Raw genomic sequence first — 21,056 nt, forward strand, 5'->3', positions numbered from 1 at the left:
AGCAGATATAATTGTGGTTCTCAACAATATTTGTCCCATCTTAGTGGGACAGACCTACTTCCATCAGCTATTGAAGCTCTCTCTAGTAGTGGTTCTCAGGCAGGATAGGGAAGGACGTTTGACAACATACGCGTCCAGGGCAGCAGAACGGTGCTGGGGAACTAGAGCAAAGAGTCCCTCAGGAAATTCATCTGCGTGTAATTGAGAAAAGGCCTCCTGGGTGATTCTAATACCCCACTCAGCTCTCCATCCCATGTGAAATGACAACCACTCCTTTAAGACAGTCTCTCTCTGTAGGCTAGTCGCCTTAATTCTGTTAAGTGACCAAAAATTCCCATTAATCCTGGTCAGCTCCCTTGAAGCTTAGCTTCAACTATAACTGGCCAAAAGAGTATAGATGAACTCAAGTAAATTTACTGACACTGCTAGATAAAATCTCAAATACATATATATACTATTGTAATAACTTTTAACATGTAAAGTATTTATAACTTTAATTTTTTTATCAGCTGTATCAAGATACAGTTTTTAACAAAGTACACAGTATATATAGTTCAGCACACAAAATATATAGACACATATAATCAGCTGCCACCCCACTCAAGATACAGAACATTCTGTCCCTGTTGAAGTTCTGCCGTGCTCCACTGCAGTCAGTCCCTCGTTTTCATCCCATACCCCTAGGCAACCATTTACCTGATTTCATTTACCACAGCTTAGTTTTAAGTATAATAATTGTTTTTTTTTAAGTTTGGTATTTACATCTAAACTAAAACATACCCTTAGCATATGATTCAACAGTACTACTCTCGATATATACCTAAGAGAAATGAAAGCTTCGGTCCACATAAATCCCTGATGCAACTCTTCATTGTAGTTTTATTGATGGTCCAAAACTGCAGTCCAGATGTTCATCAATGGATGAATGAACAAATGTGACATATCCATAAGAGAATACTATTCAGCATTAAAAAGGAACCAGTGTTACTTCAGCAATATGGGTCTATCTCAAAATTATGTTGAGTAAAAGAATCCCGACAAGTATATTAGCTTTGTATACTATGTAAAATTCTTGAAAAAAGCAAACTTATAGTAACTGAAAGCAGGTTGTGTTGCCTGGGATCCAAAGTGGAGTAGAGAATTATTGCAAAGGAATACAAGGGAACTCCATGGGGTCATGAAAATGTCCTATATCTTGACTCTGGTGGTAGTTACACAGATGTATTAGTTTTCTAGGGCTGTCACAGATCTGGTGGTTTAAACACAGAAATTTACTCTCACAGTTCTGGCTGAAGCCCAGGATGGAGGCGTGCGTTAGCAGGTGTGCTTTCTCCTGAAGCCTCTCGGCTTGCCTTGCAGGTGGCCACCTCTTACTTTGCCCTCACATGCCCTTTCCTCCCTTCACGTGCAGCCTTGGTATTTCTTTGTTTAGTTTCCTCTTACAAGGATACCAGATTAGGCTCACCCTAACCACCTAAATTAGAGCCACATTTTAACTTAATCATCTCTTTTAAGGCCCTGTCTCCAAGTATAGTCACGTTCTGAGATACTGGGGGTTAGGGTTTCAAAATAGGACTTTAAGGGACACAGTTCAGCCCATCACAAGTCTTACACATTTGTCAATATTCGTGAACTATACATTTAAGTATATTCATTTCATTATATGCAAATTGTATCTGTATATACTACTGGTGGGATTATACATCAGAAATAGCTTTCTGCAAAAAAAAAAAAAAGCTTTCTGGAATTCAGTTTCACATTATCTTTCAGAAAATATTTTTAGTGTATACCATTTATCTGGAAATTCCACTTTTAGGAATTTATTCTAAGGACATAGAGTGTGTGCCATGTTTACTATTACATATGAAATATTAGAAAAAAATTTAATGACAATATCCATACATTGAAATACAGAACTGTTAAAATAATGTAAAAGAACTAAATGTGGGGAAATGTTCATAATACACTGTTAAATGAAAGGGGAAAGTTATCAAACTTTATGATCTGTGATCCCAAATGAGAGAAGATTTACAGATGGACACAAAAGATATACAGATTTTCTGGTGTCTTTGATCTGAGCAGTGAGATTATAAGTGGCTGTTCTCTTTGTGCCTTTTAGTGTTTTCTGACTGTTCTTCGGTGAACAAGTTTTATGTATGTGTGTTCTTTTCTAAGTTGGGTGGTTCTGAAAGGAAATCTTCTCCCATATCACAAGTAAATTTTCCATTTCTTTATAATCACATCTTTTATTTTGTGACTGACATAACTGTGTGTCATAAAAAGCCGTAAATGTATAGGAATGACTCAGGACCTTCTTGGCAGCTGTGCTAACTGGTCTGTGTGTAGCTAAACTAGAAACATTAGATACTTTAAGGATCTGTAACAAGATATATCATGGGTACACAAGGCAAGGGTGATAAAACAAAGCTCAGACAGGAAACAACTTAGTAAGGAAGAGTAAGGAGAAGGGTTTTCCCTGGTATTATAGTATTAGGCAGGAAAATTACTATTGATGAGAATTTGTTGCAACTTCCTTATTACTCTACTCTATTTTTAATCCTCTTAGTCTGTTTGTGCTACTGAAAGGAGCCACTAAGGAGCAGTCTTTTAAGATTGGGCAAGAAATTGCTGAAGCTGTAACTGCTACCAACCCTAAACCAGTGAAATTGAAGTTTGAAAAGGTAAGAGAAACGTAATACTGAAAATGACTTATAAAATTCGCATACCTTCTAGAGATTTCTGATTTCTTAATACATTTTCAGGGTATACAGGTCTGTGAAAGTGTTAAATTTAAAGTATTTTTCCATTAGTTTGGTATCATTTTCACAAAATTTTTTTTAGTAATATCTGATATAAAGAAATGAAAAGACTGTTCGACTTAACTATCAATGTGCAGCCCCAAACTTCATGGTATAAAACAAGCAGCATTTTGTTACGCTCCCAGATTTTATGGGCCAGGAATTCAGAAAGGGTACAGCTGGATGGCATGTCTCTGCTCCACGACGTCTGGATCCTCAGCTGGACAGCTCAGGACTATTCTGGGAGAATGTGATGCTGTGGACATTCAGCCTGTGTAGCAAAGTGAAGAGCATGGTGTCCTGAGAAACTACCAGTGGACATGAGATTTTATCTGAAATAGATTACAGGCCTAAACATAAAAGCAAAACCTGTACAACTGCTCAAAGAAAACAAACCATCTGTTAAGAATTGTGATGCATATGTTCATGAATATTGGTCTGTAGTGGTTTTGTTTTTGTTTTCTGCTTGTATTGTCTTTGCTTTGGGGACAGGGTAAAGAAAAAAGCTGACCTCATGAGTTGGAAGTTCATCCCCCTACTTTAGTATATACAGGTTAGCTTGGCATTCAAGACACTCTGTAACCTGGTCGCAAAGAATCATGACTGAGCACCACCACCACAAGATATCAAAATCTGAAGCTAAACTGGTGCTTTGAGAGAAATTTATATATTTAAAGTGCTTATATTAAAAATTTGTTTAAAATTAGTGATTCACGTTTGTAAATTAACAAGACAGGAAAAGAGAAGCAAACTAATCCCAAAGGAAGGAAATAATAGAGAGTGGATGTTAATGAAATGGTTCTTCAAAAAGTTCTATAAATGGTTAAACCGCTAGCTAGAATGATCAAGGGTTAACATAAATTATCAATATCAAAAATAAAAGGTGGGATGTTACTAGAGTTTACAGATACCAAAATCATTTCAGTTCAGTTCAGTTCAGTCACTCAGTCGTGTCCGACTCTTTGCGACCCCATGAATCGCAGCACGCCAGGCCTCCCTGTCCATCACCAACTCCCGGAGTTTACTCAAACTCACGTCCATCGAGTCAGTGATGCCATCCAGCCATCTCATCCTCTTTGTCCCCTCCTCCTCCTGCCCCCAAGCCCTCCCAGCATCAGAGTCTTTTCCAGTGAGACAACTCTTTGCGTGAGGTGGCCAAAGTACTGGAGTTTCAGCTTTAGCATCATTCCTTCCAAAGAAATCCCAGGGCTGCCGGGAGAAATATCAATAACCTCAGATATGCAGATGATACCACCCTTATGGCAGAAAGTGAAGAGGAACTCAAAAGCCTCTTGATGAAAGTGAAAGTGGAGAGTGAAAAAGTTGGCTTAAAGCTCAACATTCAGAAAACGAAGATCATGGCATCCGGTCCCATCACTTCATGGGAAATAGATGGGGAAACAGTGGAAACAGTGTCAGACTTTATTTTTGGGGGCTCCAAAATCACTGCAGATGGTGACTGCAGCCATGAAATTAAAAGACACTTGTTCCTTGGAAGGAAAGTTATGTCCAACCTAGATAGCATATTCAAAAGCAGAGAGAGACATTACTTTGCCAACAAAGGTCCGTCTAGTCAAGGCTATGGTTTTTCCAGTGGTCATGTATGGATGTGAGAGTTGGACTGTGAAGAAGACTGAGCACCGAAGAATTGATGCTTTTGAACTGTGGTGTTGGAGAAGACTCTTGAGAGTCCCTTGGACTACACAGAGATCCAACCAACGAAGTATAAATAATTCATGCCAGTAAATTTGGTAACTTCAGAGAAATGGACAAACTCATTGACAATCACAAATTTTAAAACTGACATGAGAAGAGATCCTGAATTATTAAAGATATTTAAGTTATAATTGAAAATCTTCCCTCCCCCATAAAATTTCTGGACTAGACTGCTTCACTGATGAATTTTATCAACCTGCTAGCCCACCAGGCTCCTCTGTCCATGTGATTTTCCAGGGAATCTTCCCAAACCAGGGATCCAGCCCATCTCCTGCAATGGCAGGCAAACTTACCACTGTGCCACTTGGGAATCCCTGTTCATAGTCAGTATTCCTTTTTCTCCATCAGAGCAGCTGAAAGCCGGCTCCTCTTACAGGTTCCTTTGCAGGACCCCTAGGCACTCCCATACGTGTGTGTGCTCAGTCATGCTCGACTCTTTGCATCCCATGGATTATAGCCCGCCAAGCTCCTCTGTCCATGGGATTCTCCAAGCAAGAATAGTGGAGTGGGTTGCTTTTTCCTCTTCCAGGGGGTCTTCCTGACCCAGGGATCAAATCTGAGTATCCTGCATTGCAGGCAGATTCTTTACCACTGAGTCACCAGGGAAGCAGCAGCTACCTGGGAATCTTGTGCTTCAGTGATAATGATCTATAGGTTATTTAGAAGTGTGCTGTTTAAGTTCCAAATATTTAATATTTTCAGATATCTTTCTGTTACTAATTTTAATTCCATGTGGTGAAAGAACATAGTCTATATAATTTCAGTGCTTTTAAATTTGTTAAAGTTCATTGTTTGGTCTAGCATATGGTCTCTTTTTTTTTTTGGACTCTACTGGGTCTTTGCTGTGACCATGCAGGCTTCCTCTGTCTGCGGCCAGCTGGGGCTACTCTCTAGTTGCAGTGCACGGGCTGCCCATTTTGTCGTCTTCTCTCGTTGTGGTGCACAGGCTTTAGTAGTTGCTGCACGTGGGCTCCTGAGCGTAGGCTCTGGAGTTGTGGCACGTGGGATCTTCCTGAACCAGGGATGGAACCGATGTCTGCTGCGTTGCAAGGTGGATTCTTAACCACTGGACCACCTAGGAAGCCCAGCATGTTCCCATGTGACCTTGAAAATCCCTGTGTATTCTGGTTATTGGGTGGAATGGTCTACAGTAACACTTAGGTTAATTAATAGTGTTGTTGAAGCCAACAGTAACAATTTTGCTGACTTTGTCAATTTCTAGGAGAGAGGGCCAAAGTATCAAATACAATCACAGATTTGCCTGTTTCTTGCTTTTAGTTCTGCCAGTTTATAGTTCATGTATTTTGAAGTTTTCTTATTAGCTATATATACATTTATGATTATTTATCTCCTTGATGAACTGACATTTTTATCTTTGATAATATCCCTTGTCTGGAAATCTACTTTTTCTGATATTATATAGCAACTCCAGCTTTGTTTTGATTAGTATTAACAAGTATATATTTTTTTCTAACCTTTCTATTCTTTTTTATTTAAAATAGATTTCTAGTAGAAAGCATATTGTCGCATCTCTTTGATGGGATCTAATCTGATCATTACTGCTTTTTACAAGTTACATTTTCTTTTCACATTTTCTAACACCATTTTTACACTTTTTACACCACCTACATTTAATGTGATTACTGATACAGCTTGGGGCAGAAGAAAGGACCAGTTTGGTAATGTAAAAAGGGGTGGAGACACACACCCATTCACCCAGGAATTCCGCTTCAAGGAATTTATCTTTTGGATTAATCCATGCAAGGTTGTTCACGGGAACACTATTTGTAATTCCAAAAGATTGAAAACATCCTAAATGATGCAGAGTAGGTAACTGGTTACAAAATTTATTATACCCTCATAAAATGGACTGCCATGTAGCTACAAAACAAAATGAACTTTCTATTGAGAATGGACTTCTCTCCAAGATAATTACCAAATGAAGCAAGCAAAGTGCAAAGTGAGGTAGAAGGTAAGCTACCCTATGTGTATAAGTACATTTACTTGGAATATCCCTGGAAGAACATACAGGAAATCAGTAACAAAGGATTCCTCTATGGAGGGGACGGTAGACTCTTTATTGTATATTCTCTTGTAACTTTTTAATTTGTACCATATGTAGGTGTCACTGAAATTCTTTAATTCTTTAAAGAGATATGGTTGACTCTGAAAGCAGTCAGCTGAGGAAGGAGCAGAATTGGTAGTGCAAGTAAAGACAACTCATTTTGTGCGCTCTGTCCTCCAAGTGTCGCTCATGAATTTGTTGGGCCCTGAGCCATATTTAGAATTTTCTTAAAATTGACATCTGGTTAGAGAAAAAGGCATATAAAAATAAGATGTTTGTGGTTGGGGGAAAAGTGCTTATAGAGAGACATTTTATTAATTTCATCACAGGTATATTTGCCCTGTGTCTTACAAACAAAAAAGAGATATGTGGGTTACATGTATGAAACACTTGATCAAAAGGACCCAGTATTTGATGCAAAAGGAATAGAAACAGTGAGAAGAGATTCCTGCCCTGCTGTTTCTAAGGTAAGTTTTATCTGTCTTGTTTTCATCTTTTAGAAATAAGTGGCAAAGAAAGTGGTAAACATCCTTAAGCAAATATCTAAGTGGAAGAACTGTATAGACTGTATGACTATGTCTAACTAAAGAGAAACTGTATGATTTTTTGAGTTTCATTTCTAATGAAAGCAGCTTATTTAAGTCCTTACCTTTTACATAGTTGCTAAAAAGTAACACTTGAACTTGATAAAAATTTCCTGCCTAATCATCTAGAGTTGATATGATACTTTATCATGTGGCAACACCCAAAAGCTGTGAAGCAGGATAAAGAAGAGAAAGTGAACAGAGAAATTTCATAAGTAAAATAATCCATCTGAGATTAACTGAAATTGTTTACTTGGGTTACCAAATACAAGTTAGGAAGATTTCTGAACACTGGTACTATAAATTACCCAAATTTCTCAACCACAGTAATTTTAGTCATAGTATTTTTTATTTTTTTTCTTTATTCAGGCCCATATTTGTTCTGTAACAAACCACAAATAATTACTGTCAATCTCTTATGCTTTTAATGCTGTCATAAAACTCAGTGTGTATAGAGTAGGAAATGGCAGCCCACTCCAGTATTCCTGCCTGGATAATTCTATGGACAGAGGAGCCTGGTGGGCTACAGTGCATGGGGTCTCATGAGTCATACATGACTAAGTGACTTTCACTTTCAAAAGAGAGAATGAGAAAGAAAAGAAAAAATCATCTAACAGTCACAGATTTGGTTCTGAAGGACAACTGTTACAATTTCTAGAGAAGATCAGATTTTTTAGTACTCATGTATAGGCTTTTTCCTTTCCTGTGTAGTATTAAAGGACAAAGTTGAAAGAGTATTCTGTATGTCTATGAAAATCAAAGTGCATTCCAAATATTTGACATTTGATCCCACAGGGATTGACTTATTAGTACTTGCCCAGCTTTGTGAAAAGTGCATGATGTACCAGGTCCCTTTGGGGCACATGCAGTCTCATAGAAAAGAGCAGCCTTTCAGGATCAGGAACTGCGGTTTCATGGTAGAGAAGTTTTATAATGGACATCAAAAATATTTTGGAAAACAAATTATGTTCAAAATTTAAAAATAAATGAGAAATGTATGCCTTAAAAAGACACAAAACCAAAGTCTCAACTCCTTGCAGACTGCTGATTAGAAGCTTCAGGGATTCTCAGAACATAATTCTTTGTTTTGTGTGCTGTTTATACAAATAATTCAAGAATGTGCAATAAAGGTTTTCTCAAAGCAAAAAAAGTGTGTAGAGTGCTGTTCCGTTTATATCATATGAGAGCATTAAAAGCAGAAGATTGACAGTAATCAACCTATATGTCATATATGTAACATATACATTTGAGATATATTTCATACTAGTTTCTGGAAAGATACTATCCAGTGCATTCTTTCTCTGAGGGAAGAATGGTAAATGGTACCTTAGCTAAGTTAGCAAACTTGTGTAAAATACGTATGGATTCCAGTACTCAAAATAAGATACAGAGCTTTACCTGGAACTAATTTAAATTCATTCCACTGTATGTCAGTCATTTTCCAGTAGAAATACTGTAGCACAGAAAATTCTGTCACAGTTTCTATTTACTGACATTATAAAAAGGCAAAAGACTGGCTTTTCTTTCACTGTTTGGTGATGTTTAAACTTCTTTCTGTCACCTGAATCCAACCCTTTCTATAACAGAGTAAATAAAAAATAAGACATGAAAATCATGTCTGGCTTTCTGCCCTACAGTGCTCTTGGCTGTATAAGACAAATGTTTCATGCTGCTCATCACACACAGCACACATTTCATCTGCATGTCATTCCAATATGATTTTCCTCAAACTACATAATTCTGTTTTTAGAAATAGCAAGCTAAATCTCCAAATAATTTCCATTTTCAGTAATTTTTTATTATCCAGTCATTGTAAATAGCAGATTGTTTAGGTAGATCAGGAAGTTTTCTGGTAGTTATGTAAGTGAAAGTGTAACAGCAGTGATGAAATATATTAGAGGATATTTTACCTTTACGAGCATATCCATTTTCTTTTTAAGATACTTGAGCGTTCTCTGAAGCTGCTATTTGAAACAAGAGATATAAGTTTAATTAAACAATATGTTCAACGACAATGTATGAAGCTTCTGGAAGGAAAGGCCAGCATACAAGATTTTATCTTTGCCAAGGAATACAGAGGAAGTGCCTCTTACAAACCTGGTGCCTGTGTGCCAGCCCTGGAACTTACAAGGTAATGATGCGCACAGCAGCACAGCCCTCAGTACCTAGGAAGTGTGGTCCTGGGATTCTGAATGGTTTGGAGTAGATGAAAAGACCTAGTCCACAGGCACAGATACACAGGTGTCTGTTCTCCTGCCCACATGAAGCCTTAATAACATGAGTGGGTGACCCCCAAATACTGCAAGCTCTGAAGTAGAAAAAAGAGCTCCTCTTCTGGCCTTCCCTACAAAAACTAGATTCAGTGAAACTGTAATCTGTTACAGAGCTGGAAGTGATTGTTTTTCCTATATCAGAATCATGCTGCTGCTAAGTCATTTCAGTCGTGTCCGACTGTGTGACCCCATAGACAACAGGGCTCTGCCATCCCTGGGATTCTCCAGGCAAGAACACTGGAGTGGGTTGCCATTTCCTTCTCCATCGGAATCATAGGTAGTCCTTAATATTGATCCTACCACAGCAGTAAGGTGGTGTCATTCTAGAAGGAGATCAGCTGATCAGCTAAGTTTTCTCTTATCTTTTAGATTTATGATAGTTAATTTAAGCTAGTTGGTATCTCCCAACTCATACTGTTCTCCAGGTAACAGTAATTTACAGGGTAAGTTTGATTAAACTCTTAGAGCATATCCACTTGGTGCTAAGTGAAGTGTATATGGCTGTCAGAGTTAAACTACCTTTAAGGTTCCCCTTGTCAGTTTCTCATGGCTTCATTATTTAATTCTCATTTCATTTTCTGGAGAGATGCCTTCCATGACAGTCTTTGAGTGACTGTTTTATTTGGATTTAAATAGGAAAATGCTTACTTACGATCGGCGCTCTGAGCCTCGAGTTGGGGAGCGAGTACCATATGTCATCATTTATGGAGCCCCTGGAGTACCACTTATCCAACTAGTAAGGCGCCCAGTGGAAGTCCTGCAGGACCCAACTCTGAGACTGAATGCCACTTACTATATCACCAAGCAAATCCTTCCACCCCTGGCAAGAATCTTCTCTCTTATTGGTATTGATGTCTTCAGCTGGTATCATGAATTACCACGGGTAAGCCTACTAAACAGTACCTATGCTATGACTCCATAGAGAATTCACTTAACAGTTTCAGTAGAACTAAAGGTTTTATTTACATGCTATCAGAGCAGAGCAAATCCTTCATTATCCTAAACCAACAAAGGCGCTATACTCTTCTGGTTTCATCTTTTACAGACACCTTCCCAGCTTCTGTCAGATTAGCCAAATTACGGAAGATTAAAATAAATCCCACACCTACTTCAGTGGTAAACACTTAACTATATCACAAACAGCAAATAAAAATGAAAGCAGAAATTCCTTCAAAATGGGTATTTAAGAAATATATAAGCTCTAGTAGCTAGACATAGTTCTATAGAGACCAGAGTAAAGAATATTAAAGTATCATTTTACTAAAATAAAGCATGCAGTGTGAAATCTTACCAAAGGGAGTTTTGCCTGAACTCCTTTTTTCTTAGTTTATCCCCATCCAAACTCTGAAGGAACAGTTTGTGGTTCTGTAACAATCAGGGATACATTTCTCTAGGAAAGTAGCAGTTGTTATCTGATGTTTACAATTAGGTCTGCTGAGTCATTTGCTCAGACTATGAAAGCCTGAGAGTATTCAGGAAAATTGATGTAAGTTTAATACTTAAATTGTTTTTACTTTCTCAGTATGCACTTAGGGCCTCAAGGAAAAGAAGCAGCTGGGAAACTGAGGGGGAAACTGTGCTTTAGTCTTTGCTGGCCAGCATCCGTAACGCTGGGCCCTGGCTCTGCTCCACAGAGCTATCAGTGTTTTTCATTGCATCAGCAGCAGGAGTGGCATTTATAAAAGGCTAACCTAATAACTTTGGTGCAGAGTGACTTGTAAGACACCAGGGGAATGCAGCAAGGGTATGATAGTAAGAGGATAATGATATTTCAGTGAAGAGTATCAGAAGACAGATCTCTGAAACATTATCAACTTCAAAGAAGGAAGCTTAGGTGACATGTATCTAATTTCATTTGAAATGCTCCAGGTTTACTTTTGCTTGAATTTTGCACCTTAATGCCTAACAGGTTACTTTTTACCTTGCTTCCATGGCCAAAACTGTGCAGTCTTAAACAGTATCCACTCTCAACCTGGATTTTCTCCTTTGTCCTCCCTGATCTCCTTTGCCCCCTATAATTTCATACATCTACATATTGCAACCAAAAAAAACCGAGTGACAAGAAACTATTTTTGTTTTTCATTGAGGTACAATTGACACACAATCTGATTAGTTTCAAGTATACAGTATAGTGATTTGACAATGAGATGATCACCATGATAAAATCTAGTTATCATCTGTTACCATTTAAAGTTACTGTAATATTATTGACTTTATTTCCTAATCTGTATAATATATCCTGATGACTTATTTACAACTGGAAGTTTGTACCTTTCTGAGACCATTTTCCTCCCCCCCAAAAAGGAAAACAAAACAATATATCTGATGATATTAAGCTATAAAAGAAGGACTTTGTTCTTTTCTAAAGCCCCATTATCTAGAACCGTTCCTGATACATAGTAGCTATTCAGTATTTGTTGAACACCGGAAATAATGCCTTAGTGATCCTGTAATTAGCTTGAGAAGAGCCACACTGCTATAAAGCTGGCTTAGACTTATTTCTGAATTGATGCTTACATAGATCCAGAAGGCCACCAGCTCCTCTCGAAGTGAACTTGAAGGGCGGAAAGGCACTATTGCACAATATTTCACTACCTTACACTGTCCTGTGTGTGATGACCTGACTCAGCACGGCATCTGCAGTAAATGTCGCAGCCAGCCTCAGCATGTTGCAGTCATCCTCAACCAAGAAATTCGAGAGTTGGAACGTCAACAGGAGCGACTTGTAAAGGTACAGCCTTGTTCAATAGACCCAGAATCCCAAGCAGTCTGAGTCTTCAGGGAAATGTAGTCAACTCCTGAGGGAGGTGTAGTGTGAGATGTGAAAGTGGAGTAAGGATTCTAAGTTAATCAACTTCTAAAATCCTGAAAATAGCATAATTGAACTACTAAAAACTAATTGTGCTTATTAGAACCATAGAACTATACTGTCCAGCCATCCAGTTTCTTTTATAGCAGTATTTCTAAAAAAAGAAAATACTAATTGCTTTGTCTCCCATATCACTTACCATTCTCATAGAAATCTTGTTTTCTTAGAGAATTGCTAGTCAACTTGGAACGTTTGCAGTTCTTAATGACTGTATCTCCTTATACCATCATGTTTCAAGTTAGATTTTTAGCTTTCAGGCAAGAGTAACAATCTTGTGGTAGAGTTTGTTTTGTCTTTAGATGAGCAACATATAAGGTTATTGAAATGTTTTAAAGCCAACCTGATAGTTAAGAGGCAGTGTGATTCAGTGGAAAATGAATCCAGCTGATAGTAAGGACATCGGGTTTTCAGTCTGGACTCCATAGTATTGGCTGTGTCCCTGGCCCCAGATTTCTCAGAATGCAAATTGATGCTCTTTCATAGGTCCCTACTAGCTCTTCTGTTGTGAACTCTCCTTACAATCTCTCCTAGCAGCTCATCTGCTCTAAAGTAAACCAGCCACTAGTATGTAAAGGCCAGGCTCTGCACCAGGCCCCTTCAAGGTAAAGAGGCTTTTGAACCAAGTCGGAGGGTCCACAGCCTCCTAGGAAGACACTCCTAGCTGCCACGCAGGGCAACAGGACAGAAGCCATCTCTGGGGAGACTAGGCTGTTCAGAACTTGTATGCTTATAGAAGGAAAATTACGGACTGTTAGAGACTGTTTGCTCTACACCATCCTAGCCGCTGTTCTGCATTGGCAGAAAAAAGTTATATAGTGTATAGAGCTAGTCATTCAGAATGCAGTAAATGAATTTCATTAAGGATGGTAGCATCTGAAAGGTATGATTTTATTGATGCAACCATAGAAACCTAGCTTATTGAAATGATAAATTGACTTTTCCCTCTCCCCATCCATCTACTAATTAGTTCTTAAATAAATAAGAACTTTTCTGCTTCTCTTCTGTTATCATCCTATAGTCCAACCACCATTATTTCTCCCTAAACTCCTGCAGCAGCCTCACACTAATCCCCCTGCCATCCTGTCCATTCTCAGACTGTGGCTCGAGCCTCCTCACCAGAGAGCAGGTGAGGACAGAGGCCCTGCCCTTCTCTCACTGCTGAGTCAGCTGTCCCTAGCTAGAGTCCAGCCCTTGCTGGTGGTCATACATATGTATTAAATGAGGAAATAGCTGCTTGCTGAACGCACAGTTAAAGCAGCAGTAAGTCACTGGAGTGATTACCAACCGATTTTTAGCCCATTTGTCCCAGTTTTTGTACCACCACAAAGTGGTGGTTGTAGTTAGTACAACCACTAGTCACCGGGTGTCCCTAACTTGTGGTTTTTGGGTTCCTACCCCAATGGCAGCAACTTACCCTCCTAGAAAATTCCCTGTTGGCTTCTAGTAGAAGGTGCAGACATGGGCAGGGCCTCCAGAGCTCCTGAGTCCGAGGCAGCTCCCTGGACCTGTCCTCTGCCCCCAGCAACATACACTGTGCTAGTAAGTGCCATCAGTTTAACCAGAACCCTCGTTCAGTATTAGGTCTTATTTCATATAAAAATGCAGTTTTAAAAGTAATGCTATTCATGAATAAGGGGTGGTTCATCATCTTTAAAGAGAGATTTTAACTTTAGGATTGCTTTTTTCCTAAGATAATTAAAATGTGTGTCTCCTGTACATAAGTAACCTGTAGGAATTCTCACAAAGCAGAAATTACAGGAGATAAAATAAGAAATTGTCAGAAACATTAGTAAACAGCTCTCATACCAAGACAAGTGATCAGAAATAAGTACAATTACTAAAGATCTAAACATTATAAGGTAAACCTTTTGATTATATATATCAAACTCTCTAACCTAATAATTACAGAATATATCTTTCAGGTTATGGAAAACATTTATATGAAATGTTAAATAATTGACCATATCTTAGACTACAAAGAAAACCTTAATACATTTCAGAAAGTAGAAATATTACAAACATTTTATCAATACAATTCTATAAAGCTAGTAAACTCAGAAAACAAAATGATCCTTGTATTTGGAAATTTTAACACTTATTAAACAAACAGTACATACAAGATTCTAGACAGCCATCGCAGATCTCAGAGAAAAATTCATCACCTTAAACATTTAATTATAAACATAAACAAAATTAAGCATCTGACTGAAAATTTTTCAAAAATCTAGAAAGTAAGCCAAAGGATAACAAAAAAGAATCAATAAATAGTAAAGCAGGTTTTTGTTTGTTTGTTTCTTAAGCATCTGCTAAAAAATAAGTTTCTAGGTTGTGGTGTTTAAAGTTTTAAACATAACCTGTTCAGGGTTTAAATCACCAGTAAAGGATCTTGAAACTAAACATTAAGTTTAGCGAGACAGGTGATTCCATCCTGGTTTATTTATCAGACAAGCACAGAGTGCATAAATATTTATCAGTTTGTTCTGGCACCTGGATGTAGCTGCAGGCAATGGAGCTGTGATACAGACATTCTATATTTAGAAGTAGCTTTAAGTCTCTTGGCAGAGATCTAATTGGTGAAAGTCTTAAGAAGAGAACAGCACATTCTCCAGAAAGCACACTGAAGTTCGGGGCTCTGAGCAGTTTGCTTGTGGCAGTATCATAATACCAGGTAGAGTAACCAGGGTGTTGAGAAAAATGGGCCCTGCAATCGACTGAAAAATATTGGGGCAGAGAACAAGTTCCCCCCGCCCCCCGCTGTGAGGCCTCTAAAACAGAAGCTATTAGATACAGACCAGAGAATTAACTAGAGCAGATCTGATTTCTCTCTTAAAAGGTAATTAGTGTAACAGCAGCTAATTGCTATCCCTTTTTTAAATCACTTGGATAAACTGTTCACATTAAAAATCAGCCTGTATTTTCTTAACCCTTGGGGCCCTCACTAGTATCCTTTAAAGTTTTTTTCTTTAAAGTTTTTCATGTTTTACCACTTTTAAACTGTGTGTGTGACTTGAGACCTTACATATTAAAATCTGATCACTGGGTAAGATATAATGCTTTTCTTTAAAAACTGCCTTATGATTTAGTATTTTCTTTTAGATCAGTTCTCGTTACACATCAGCATCATCTGGGAGCCCTAAGATGTACAGATTCTTAAGCTCTCACACCCAAAGATCCTGATTCCTTGCTCAGACATTAAGCTCATGTACAGCCAGGGTTGAAACTATTGGTCTATCCAGCTACTTTCAACATCTTTGATTTCCACCCCCGCCCCCATACTAGCATTTTCTCTTCTGAAATAAGAAAGTGGGTAACTTTTTTGATTAGCATATAAAATGTTAGAGTAACTTGAAAAAACAGTGTACATAGCTAATTTAAGAGCCAGTCTTTGAATGGTAATTGGGTAGCCTATTTTGTGGATCTTAATACAATAGGATTCTACCATAAATGAAAGTTGATTTCTGGGATTAAATGAATCCTTTAGGGAATTTCATGCTCTATGGTTTGCGAAATAATATTCTTTAGAAACATCTCAACTTAGGGTTGGCTATGCTTCAAAAAGATGAAAACTAATGAAACTTTGCTGTAATATGTGCCAGTAATTTGTGGTGGGTCATGAAGGATTATAAAAGTCTGCTGTTTATACACGGAGACAGAAACCTTCCTATGGTTTGACGCACTCCTCTTGTCCTTTCAGATATGCAAGAACTGTACAGGCTGCTTTGATCGACATATCCCATGTGTTTCTCTGAACTGCCCAGTACTTTACAAGCTCTCCCGAGTAAATAGAGAACTATCCAAGGCACCGTATCTCCGGCAATTACTAGACCAGTTTTAAATTGTCAATATCACAGAATTCCAGGTGCTATTTTTCAGTGTTTACCACTAAACTGTTGTGCATGGTGCTTTTTCAACTTTCATCGAGTCAAGTATGTTCATTGTCTGTCTATTATCTGAAGACTATGAAGACTTTTATGATAACTGAATTAAAAATCGTATTCGTTGATCTCTGAATAGCTCACTTCTTACAATGTGCAAATTCCTCATCCTTTCACCTTTTTAACATTGTTTTATAATGCCGGTGTTGAATTTGCTCCAGTATGTGTAACATCTTGTAAATCCATTTGAGTAGATCGTATTTACTTCCCTGTGGAAGGAGCACTGAAAACCTCTTTAAAAAAAGACATTCGTGTTTTCCTTGAACTGTCTGTATCAAGACGTGTTACTTAGAGATACTCATTCACTTTATAATTTTGACTGCGAAATATTTTGTAAATACACTTTTTTACTTTTCAGACAACTGAGTAAAATAATGTGCAATGAATTTTATACAAATGATTTTCAAGTTGTTTGGTATATTTCCTCTAGGTTTTGCTTGACTCAGAGTAGAGTTGTTATTTTGATCAGACTGTGCAAACAGTAGTACCATGTGTAGCATTTTGAAACATTATTTTCTAAAACCGCTGTCTTGCTTTAGCTATTAATGGGGCATTGTGAGGAACTGTGCAAAGACATTTTTGTTACAAACCTGTGGGCCTGTTGCAATACTTTAAAAATAAAAAATTTTATTCCATTTTTGCTTGTTTTGTATAGACATTTCTATTGCTTCTAAATATGCTTAAAATATTTTCTTTCCTTATGTACTGTACAGTTAATCTTATTTGCCATCATCTTGAACACAAAATGTGTATTTAGAATATTTGTATAACTGTATATAAAAAAAGAATTATGTGGTCAGTGCATTGTTTTCTAAACTGGAAATCATTTTGTTTTAAAAGTTAATAATGGAAACCATATTAAAATTGAATAAAATACGAAATACAGCAGTGTGGTTTTATCTTGCTGTAAGTCGAATGCTCTTCATCTGTTCTATAAGCCTACACTAGTTACACCCTCCTTACCCCACCCCTTCTGAATTTTAATAAGGTAAATTTAACTCATATCCTAATTGATGCTGTGATTCCCTTACCCAAACTTTCAGATTTTTTTTTAATGGGAGCAAAAGTAGTCTAGGAAATGTTTAGCTTTCATCCTTTCAGAGTTCTACAAATCTACATTTTAGTGCATCTCCCATGTTCATTTAGATATAATGTCCAGAGGGAAGGCAAACATTATATTAGTACTTCATAATTATTTTCAATAGAAAAAATTTTAACATAGAAAGCTCATCTGGTTATGCACTGGAAATACGTCTTCTATTTACATCATCTTTCTCATCAGAATAGCTAGACAAAATATTTTCAACAGAATAATCATTCTTAACCTCTTCATAATTGGACACAGCCAAACTAACAAGGAGTTATTCAGTACCTAGTGCTCAAAACTAGTTTTTGGCACTTAGCATATCTCTAGTTCCCTTTTCACTCTGCCCTCAGAGTCTGTAGCCTGACCGCCTTTTAATGAGCTGCATTTGCTGTTTCAATAACTGTCACCAGTGAGTGTGTTGAAACATGATCCTATTTTACCAAAAAACATTTGTAAGAAGCTTCCAATATACTTTCATAATTATTTCTCCTCCCTTTTAGAACAGCTATTAATAAAGATTTCTCTTTCACCCAGATTGAAAAAAAAACAAACAAACTTTCATCTTCTGAGTTATGCTTAAGAAATAATCTCAACAATCCCTTATGTTAAAACTCTTCTCTCATTGTGTTCTCCTCCCACCAACGTGTTTCCCTAGAGGTAAAGCAGTGACAAAAGCTACTTCCAACGCTAAGCTCCCCTCTGCTCCCACAGAGAGAGGCCCCAGTCAACAGCGGAGACAGGCAGATGCTGACAGGTTCAATTTTATATGAACTTCAGTTTCTAATAGTGTCTGTGAAGAAGGCCAAAATATTGGGGGGAAACATTAAACTGTGAACAGAGGAGCAGTTACAAAGAGCTCTTAGAGGAGTAGTTCTGAGGGCTGGAGCGAGTTTGCAGACTGTGTTCAACCTTGCTGATTGTCACAGGGCATGTCCTCGCTGGTCTCGGAAGAAGCACTTGCCCTGCCATCAAGAATGCTGCCCTCCCAGAGCTGTAGTTTATACTAGTCGAGTCTTGTTGCTGTAGAATGGTCTGTCCATCTGTTCCCCAGTGTTTTAGTTTCTTAATAGCTGAAGCACAAGGATATTCTTTAAAGGCCTATCAAATAAGGCTTCTGTTGATTTCTCAACTTCAGAATGGCAATTCTTAAAACACTCACACATTTGATTTTATAAAGTAAAAATAAACCTGGTTATAAATGACATTATTAGGGCTCTGCCATGAAAACAGCGAAGAGGTGGGGAAGACGGCAGTGCACAAGTCGCTATTTTCAGGCTGGAAGAGTGTTCTCAGTAAGACCGCGCCTCTTGGAGTTGCCTGCCAGCTGCGCTCTACTCATTGTTACCCTCCTAAATACCTGTCTCTCCATGATAGGAGGAGGCTTGTTATACCTAACCATTTTTGGTTTTATAAATGAATGACTTTTGATACCATTAATGCCCTGGAGGTTTGCTTAATAAGTAGCTATAGGAAACAGTCGTGGGTGGTTTCTAGCACTGGGGATCTGAGGAGGAAGACGTAGCAGTAAAACTAGCACATGTGTCTCGTCTCCTCACTCTCATAACTGTTTTGTCACTTTGGTCGGAGCAGCTTACAAAGAAAAATATCTTGCAGAAGAAGTGATTTATAAATGAGATTTCTGTACATATTTGGAAAGAAAATATGACCAGGGAGACAAATGAAGCCATTTTAAAATCAAAATACAACCTTAGTGCCTGGAATCTTTCACTGACTGACTTGTTGGAGGGAAGGACAGGGAGATTATGGGTAATAACGATACATTCAGTTCAGTTCAATCGCTCAGTCATATCCGACTCTTTGCAACCCCATGAATCGCAGCACGCCAGGATTCCCTGACCATCACCAACTCCCGGAATTCACTCAAACTCATGTCTATCGAGTCGGTGATGCCATCCAGCCATCTCATCCTCTGTCGTCCCCTTCTCCTCCTGCCCCCAATCCCTCCCAGCATCAGAGTCTTTTCCAATGAGTCAACTCTTCACATGAGGTGGCCAAAGTACTGGAGTTTCAGTTTTAGCATCATTCCTTCCAAAGAAATCCCAGGGCTGATCTCCTTTAGAATGGACTGGTTGGATCTCCTTGCAGTCCAAGGGACTCTCAAAAGTCTTCTCCAACACCACAGTTCAAAAGCATCAATTCTTCGGCACTCAGCTTTCTTCACAGTCCAACTCTCACATCCATACATGACCACTGGAAAAACCATAGCCTTGACTAGACGGACCTTTGTTGGCAAAGTAATATCTCTGCTTTTCAACATGCTATCTAGGTTGGTCATAACTTTTCTTCCAAGGAGTAAGCATCTTTTAATTTCATGGCTGCAGTCACCATCTGCAGTAATTATGGAGCCCCCAAAAATAAAGTCTTAACACTGTTTCCCCATCTATTTCCCATGAAGTGATGGGACCAGATGCCATGATCTTAGTTTTCTCGATGTTGAGCTTTAAGCCAACTTCTTCACTCTCCACTTTCACTTTCATCAAGATGCTTTTTAGTTCCTCTTCACTTTCTGCCATAAGGGTGGTGTCATCTGCATATCTGAGGTTATTGATATTTCTCCCGGCAATCTTGATTCCAGCTTGTGCTTCTTCCAGCCCAGCGTTTCTCATGATGTTCTCTGCATTGAAGTTAAATGAGCAGGGTAACAATATACAGCCTTGACATACTCTTTTCCTATTTGGAACCAGTCAGTTGTTCCATGTCCAGTTCTAACTGTTGCTTCCTGACCTGCATATCGGTTTCTCAAGAGGCAGGTCAGGTGGTCTGGTATCCCATCTCTTGAAGAATTCTCCACAGTTTATTGTGATCCACACAGTCAAAGGCTTTGGCATAGTCAATAAAGCAGAAATAGATGTTTTTCTGGAACTCTCTTGCTTTTCCGATTATTCAACGGATGTTGGAAATTTGTTCTCTGGATCCTCTGCCTTTTCTAAAACCAGCTTGAACATATGGAAGTTCACAGTTCACATATTGCTGAAGCCTGGCTTGGAGAATTTTGAGCATTACTTTACTAGCGTGTGAGATGAGTGCAATTATGTGGTAGTTTGAGCATTCTTTGGCATTGCCTTTCTTTGGGATTGGAATGAACACTGACCTTTTCCAGTCCTGTGGCCACTGCTGAGTTTTCCAAATTTGCTGGCATATTGAGTGCAGCACTTTCACAGCATCATCTTCCAGGATTTGAAATAGCTCAACTGGAATTCCATCACCTCCACTAGCTTTGTTCGTAGTGATGCTTTCTAAGGCCCACTTGACTTCACATTCCAGGATGTCTGGCTCTAGGTCAGTGATCACACCATCATGACTATCTTGGTCTTGAAGATATTTTTTGTACAGTTCTCCTGTGTATTCTTGCCACCTCTTCTTAATATCTTCTGCTTCTGTTAGGTCCATACCATTTCTGTCCTTTATCGAGCCCATCTTTGCATGAAATGTTCCCTTGGTATCTCTGATTTTCTTGAAGAGATCGCTAGACTTTCCCATTCTGTTGTTTTCCTCTATTTCTTTGCACTGATCACTGGGCAAGGCTTTCTTATCTCTCCTTGCTATTCTTTGGAACTCTGCATTCAAATGGGTATATCTTTCCTTTTCTCCTTTGCCTTTTGCTTCCCTTCTATTCACAGCTATTGTAAGGCCTCCTCAGACAACCATTTTGCCTCTTTGCATTTCTTTTCCTTGGGAATGGTCTTGATCCCTGCTTCCTGTACAATG

The 21,056-nt window shown here is 38.4% G+C and overlaps 1 protein-coding gene and 1 long non-coding RNA gene across 8 annotated transcripts in view; one reads left to right on the top strand and one right to left on the bottom strand.

Annotated features, from left to right (window-relative positions):
• Positions 1–2,567, bottom strand: part of LOC133254394 (uncharacterized) — a 76,160-nt gene extending 73,593 nt beyond the window's left edge. The window contains exon 1 of the long non-coding RNA XR_009738660.1: positions 821–2,567. This is a non-coding gene — a long non-coding RNA (uncharacterized LOC133254394). The remainder of the gene's footprint in view (positions 1–820) is intronic.
• The window catches only part of REV3L (REV3 like, DNA directed polymerase zeta catalytic subunit), a 177,219-nt gene extending 160,098 nt beyond the window's left edge, over positions 1–17,121 (top strand). For all 7 annotated transcript variants that reach the window (XM_061428654.1, XM_061428656.1, XM_061428655.1 and 4 more), the window contains 6 exons: positions 2,567–2,681; positions 6,909–7,046; positions 9,104–9,294; positions 10,073–10,319; positions 11,958–12,167; positions 16,000–17,121. In XM_061428654.1, the coding sequence (XP_061284638.1) occupies positions 2,567–2,681; positions 6,909–7,046; positions 9,104–9,294; positions 10,073–10,319; positions 11,958–12,167; positions 16,000–16,140 (1,042 nt within the window). In that variant the 3' untranslated portion in view covers positions 16,141–17,121. The remainder of the gene's footprint in view (positions 1–2,566; positions 2,682–6,908; positions 7,047–9,103; positions 9,295–10,072; positions 10,320–11,957; positions 12,168–15,999) is intronic.
• Positions 17,122–21,056: the final 3,935 nt, after the last annotated feature.

Source organism: Bos javanicus, chromosome 9, assembly GCF_032452875.1.
Source record: "Bos javanicus breed banteng chromosome 9, ARS-OSU_banteng_1.0, whole genome shotgun sequence".
Lineage (NCBI taxonomy): Eukaryota > Metazoa > Chordata > Mammalia > Artiodactyla > Bovidae > Bos > Bos javanicus.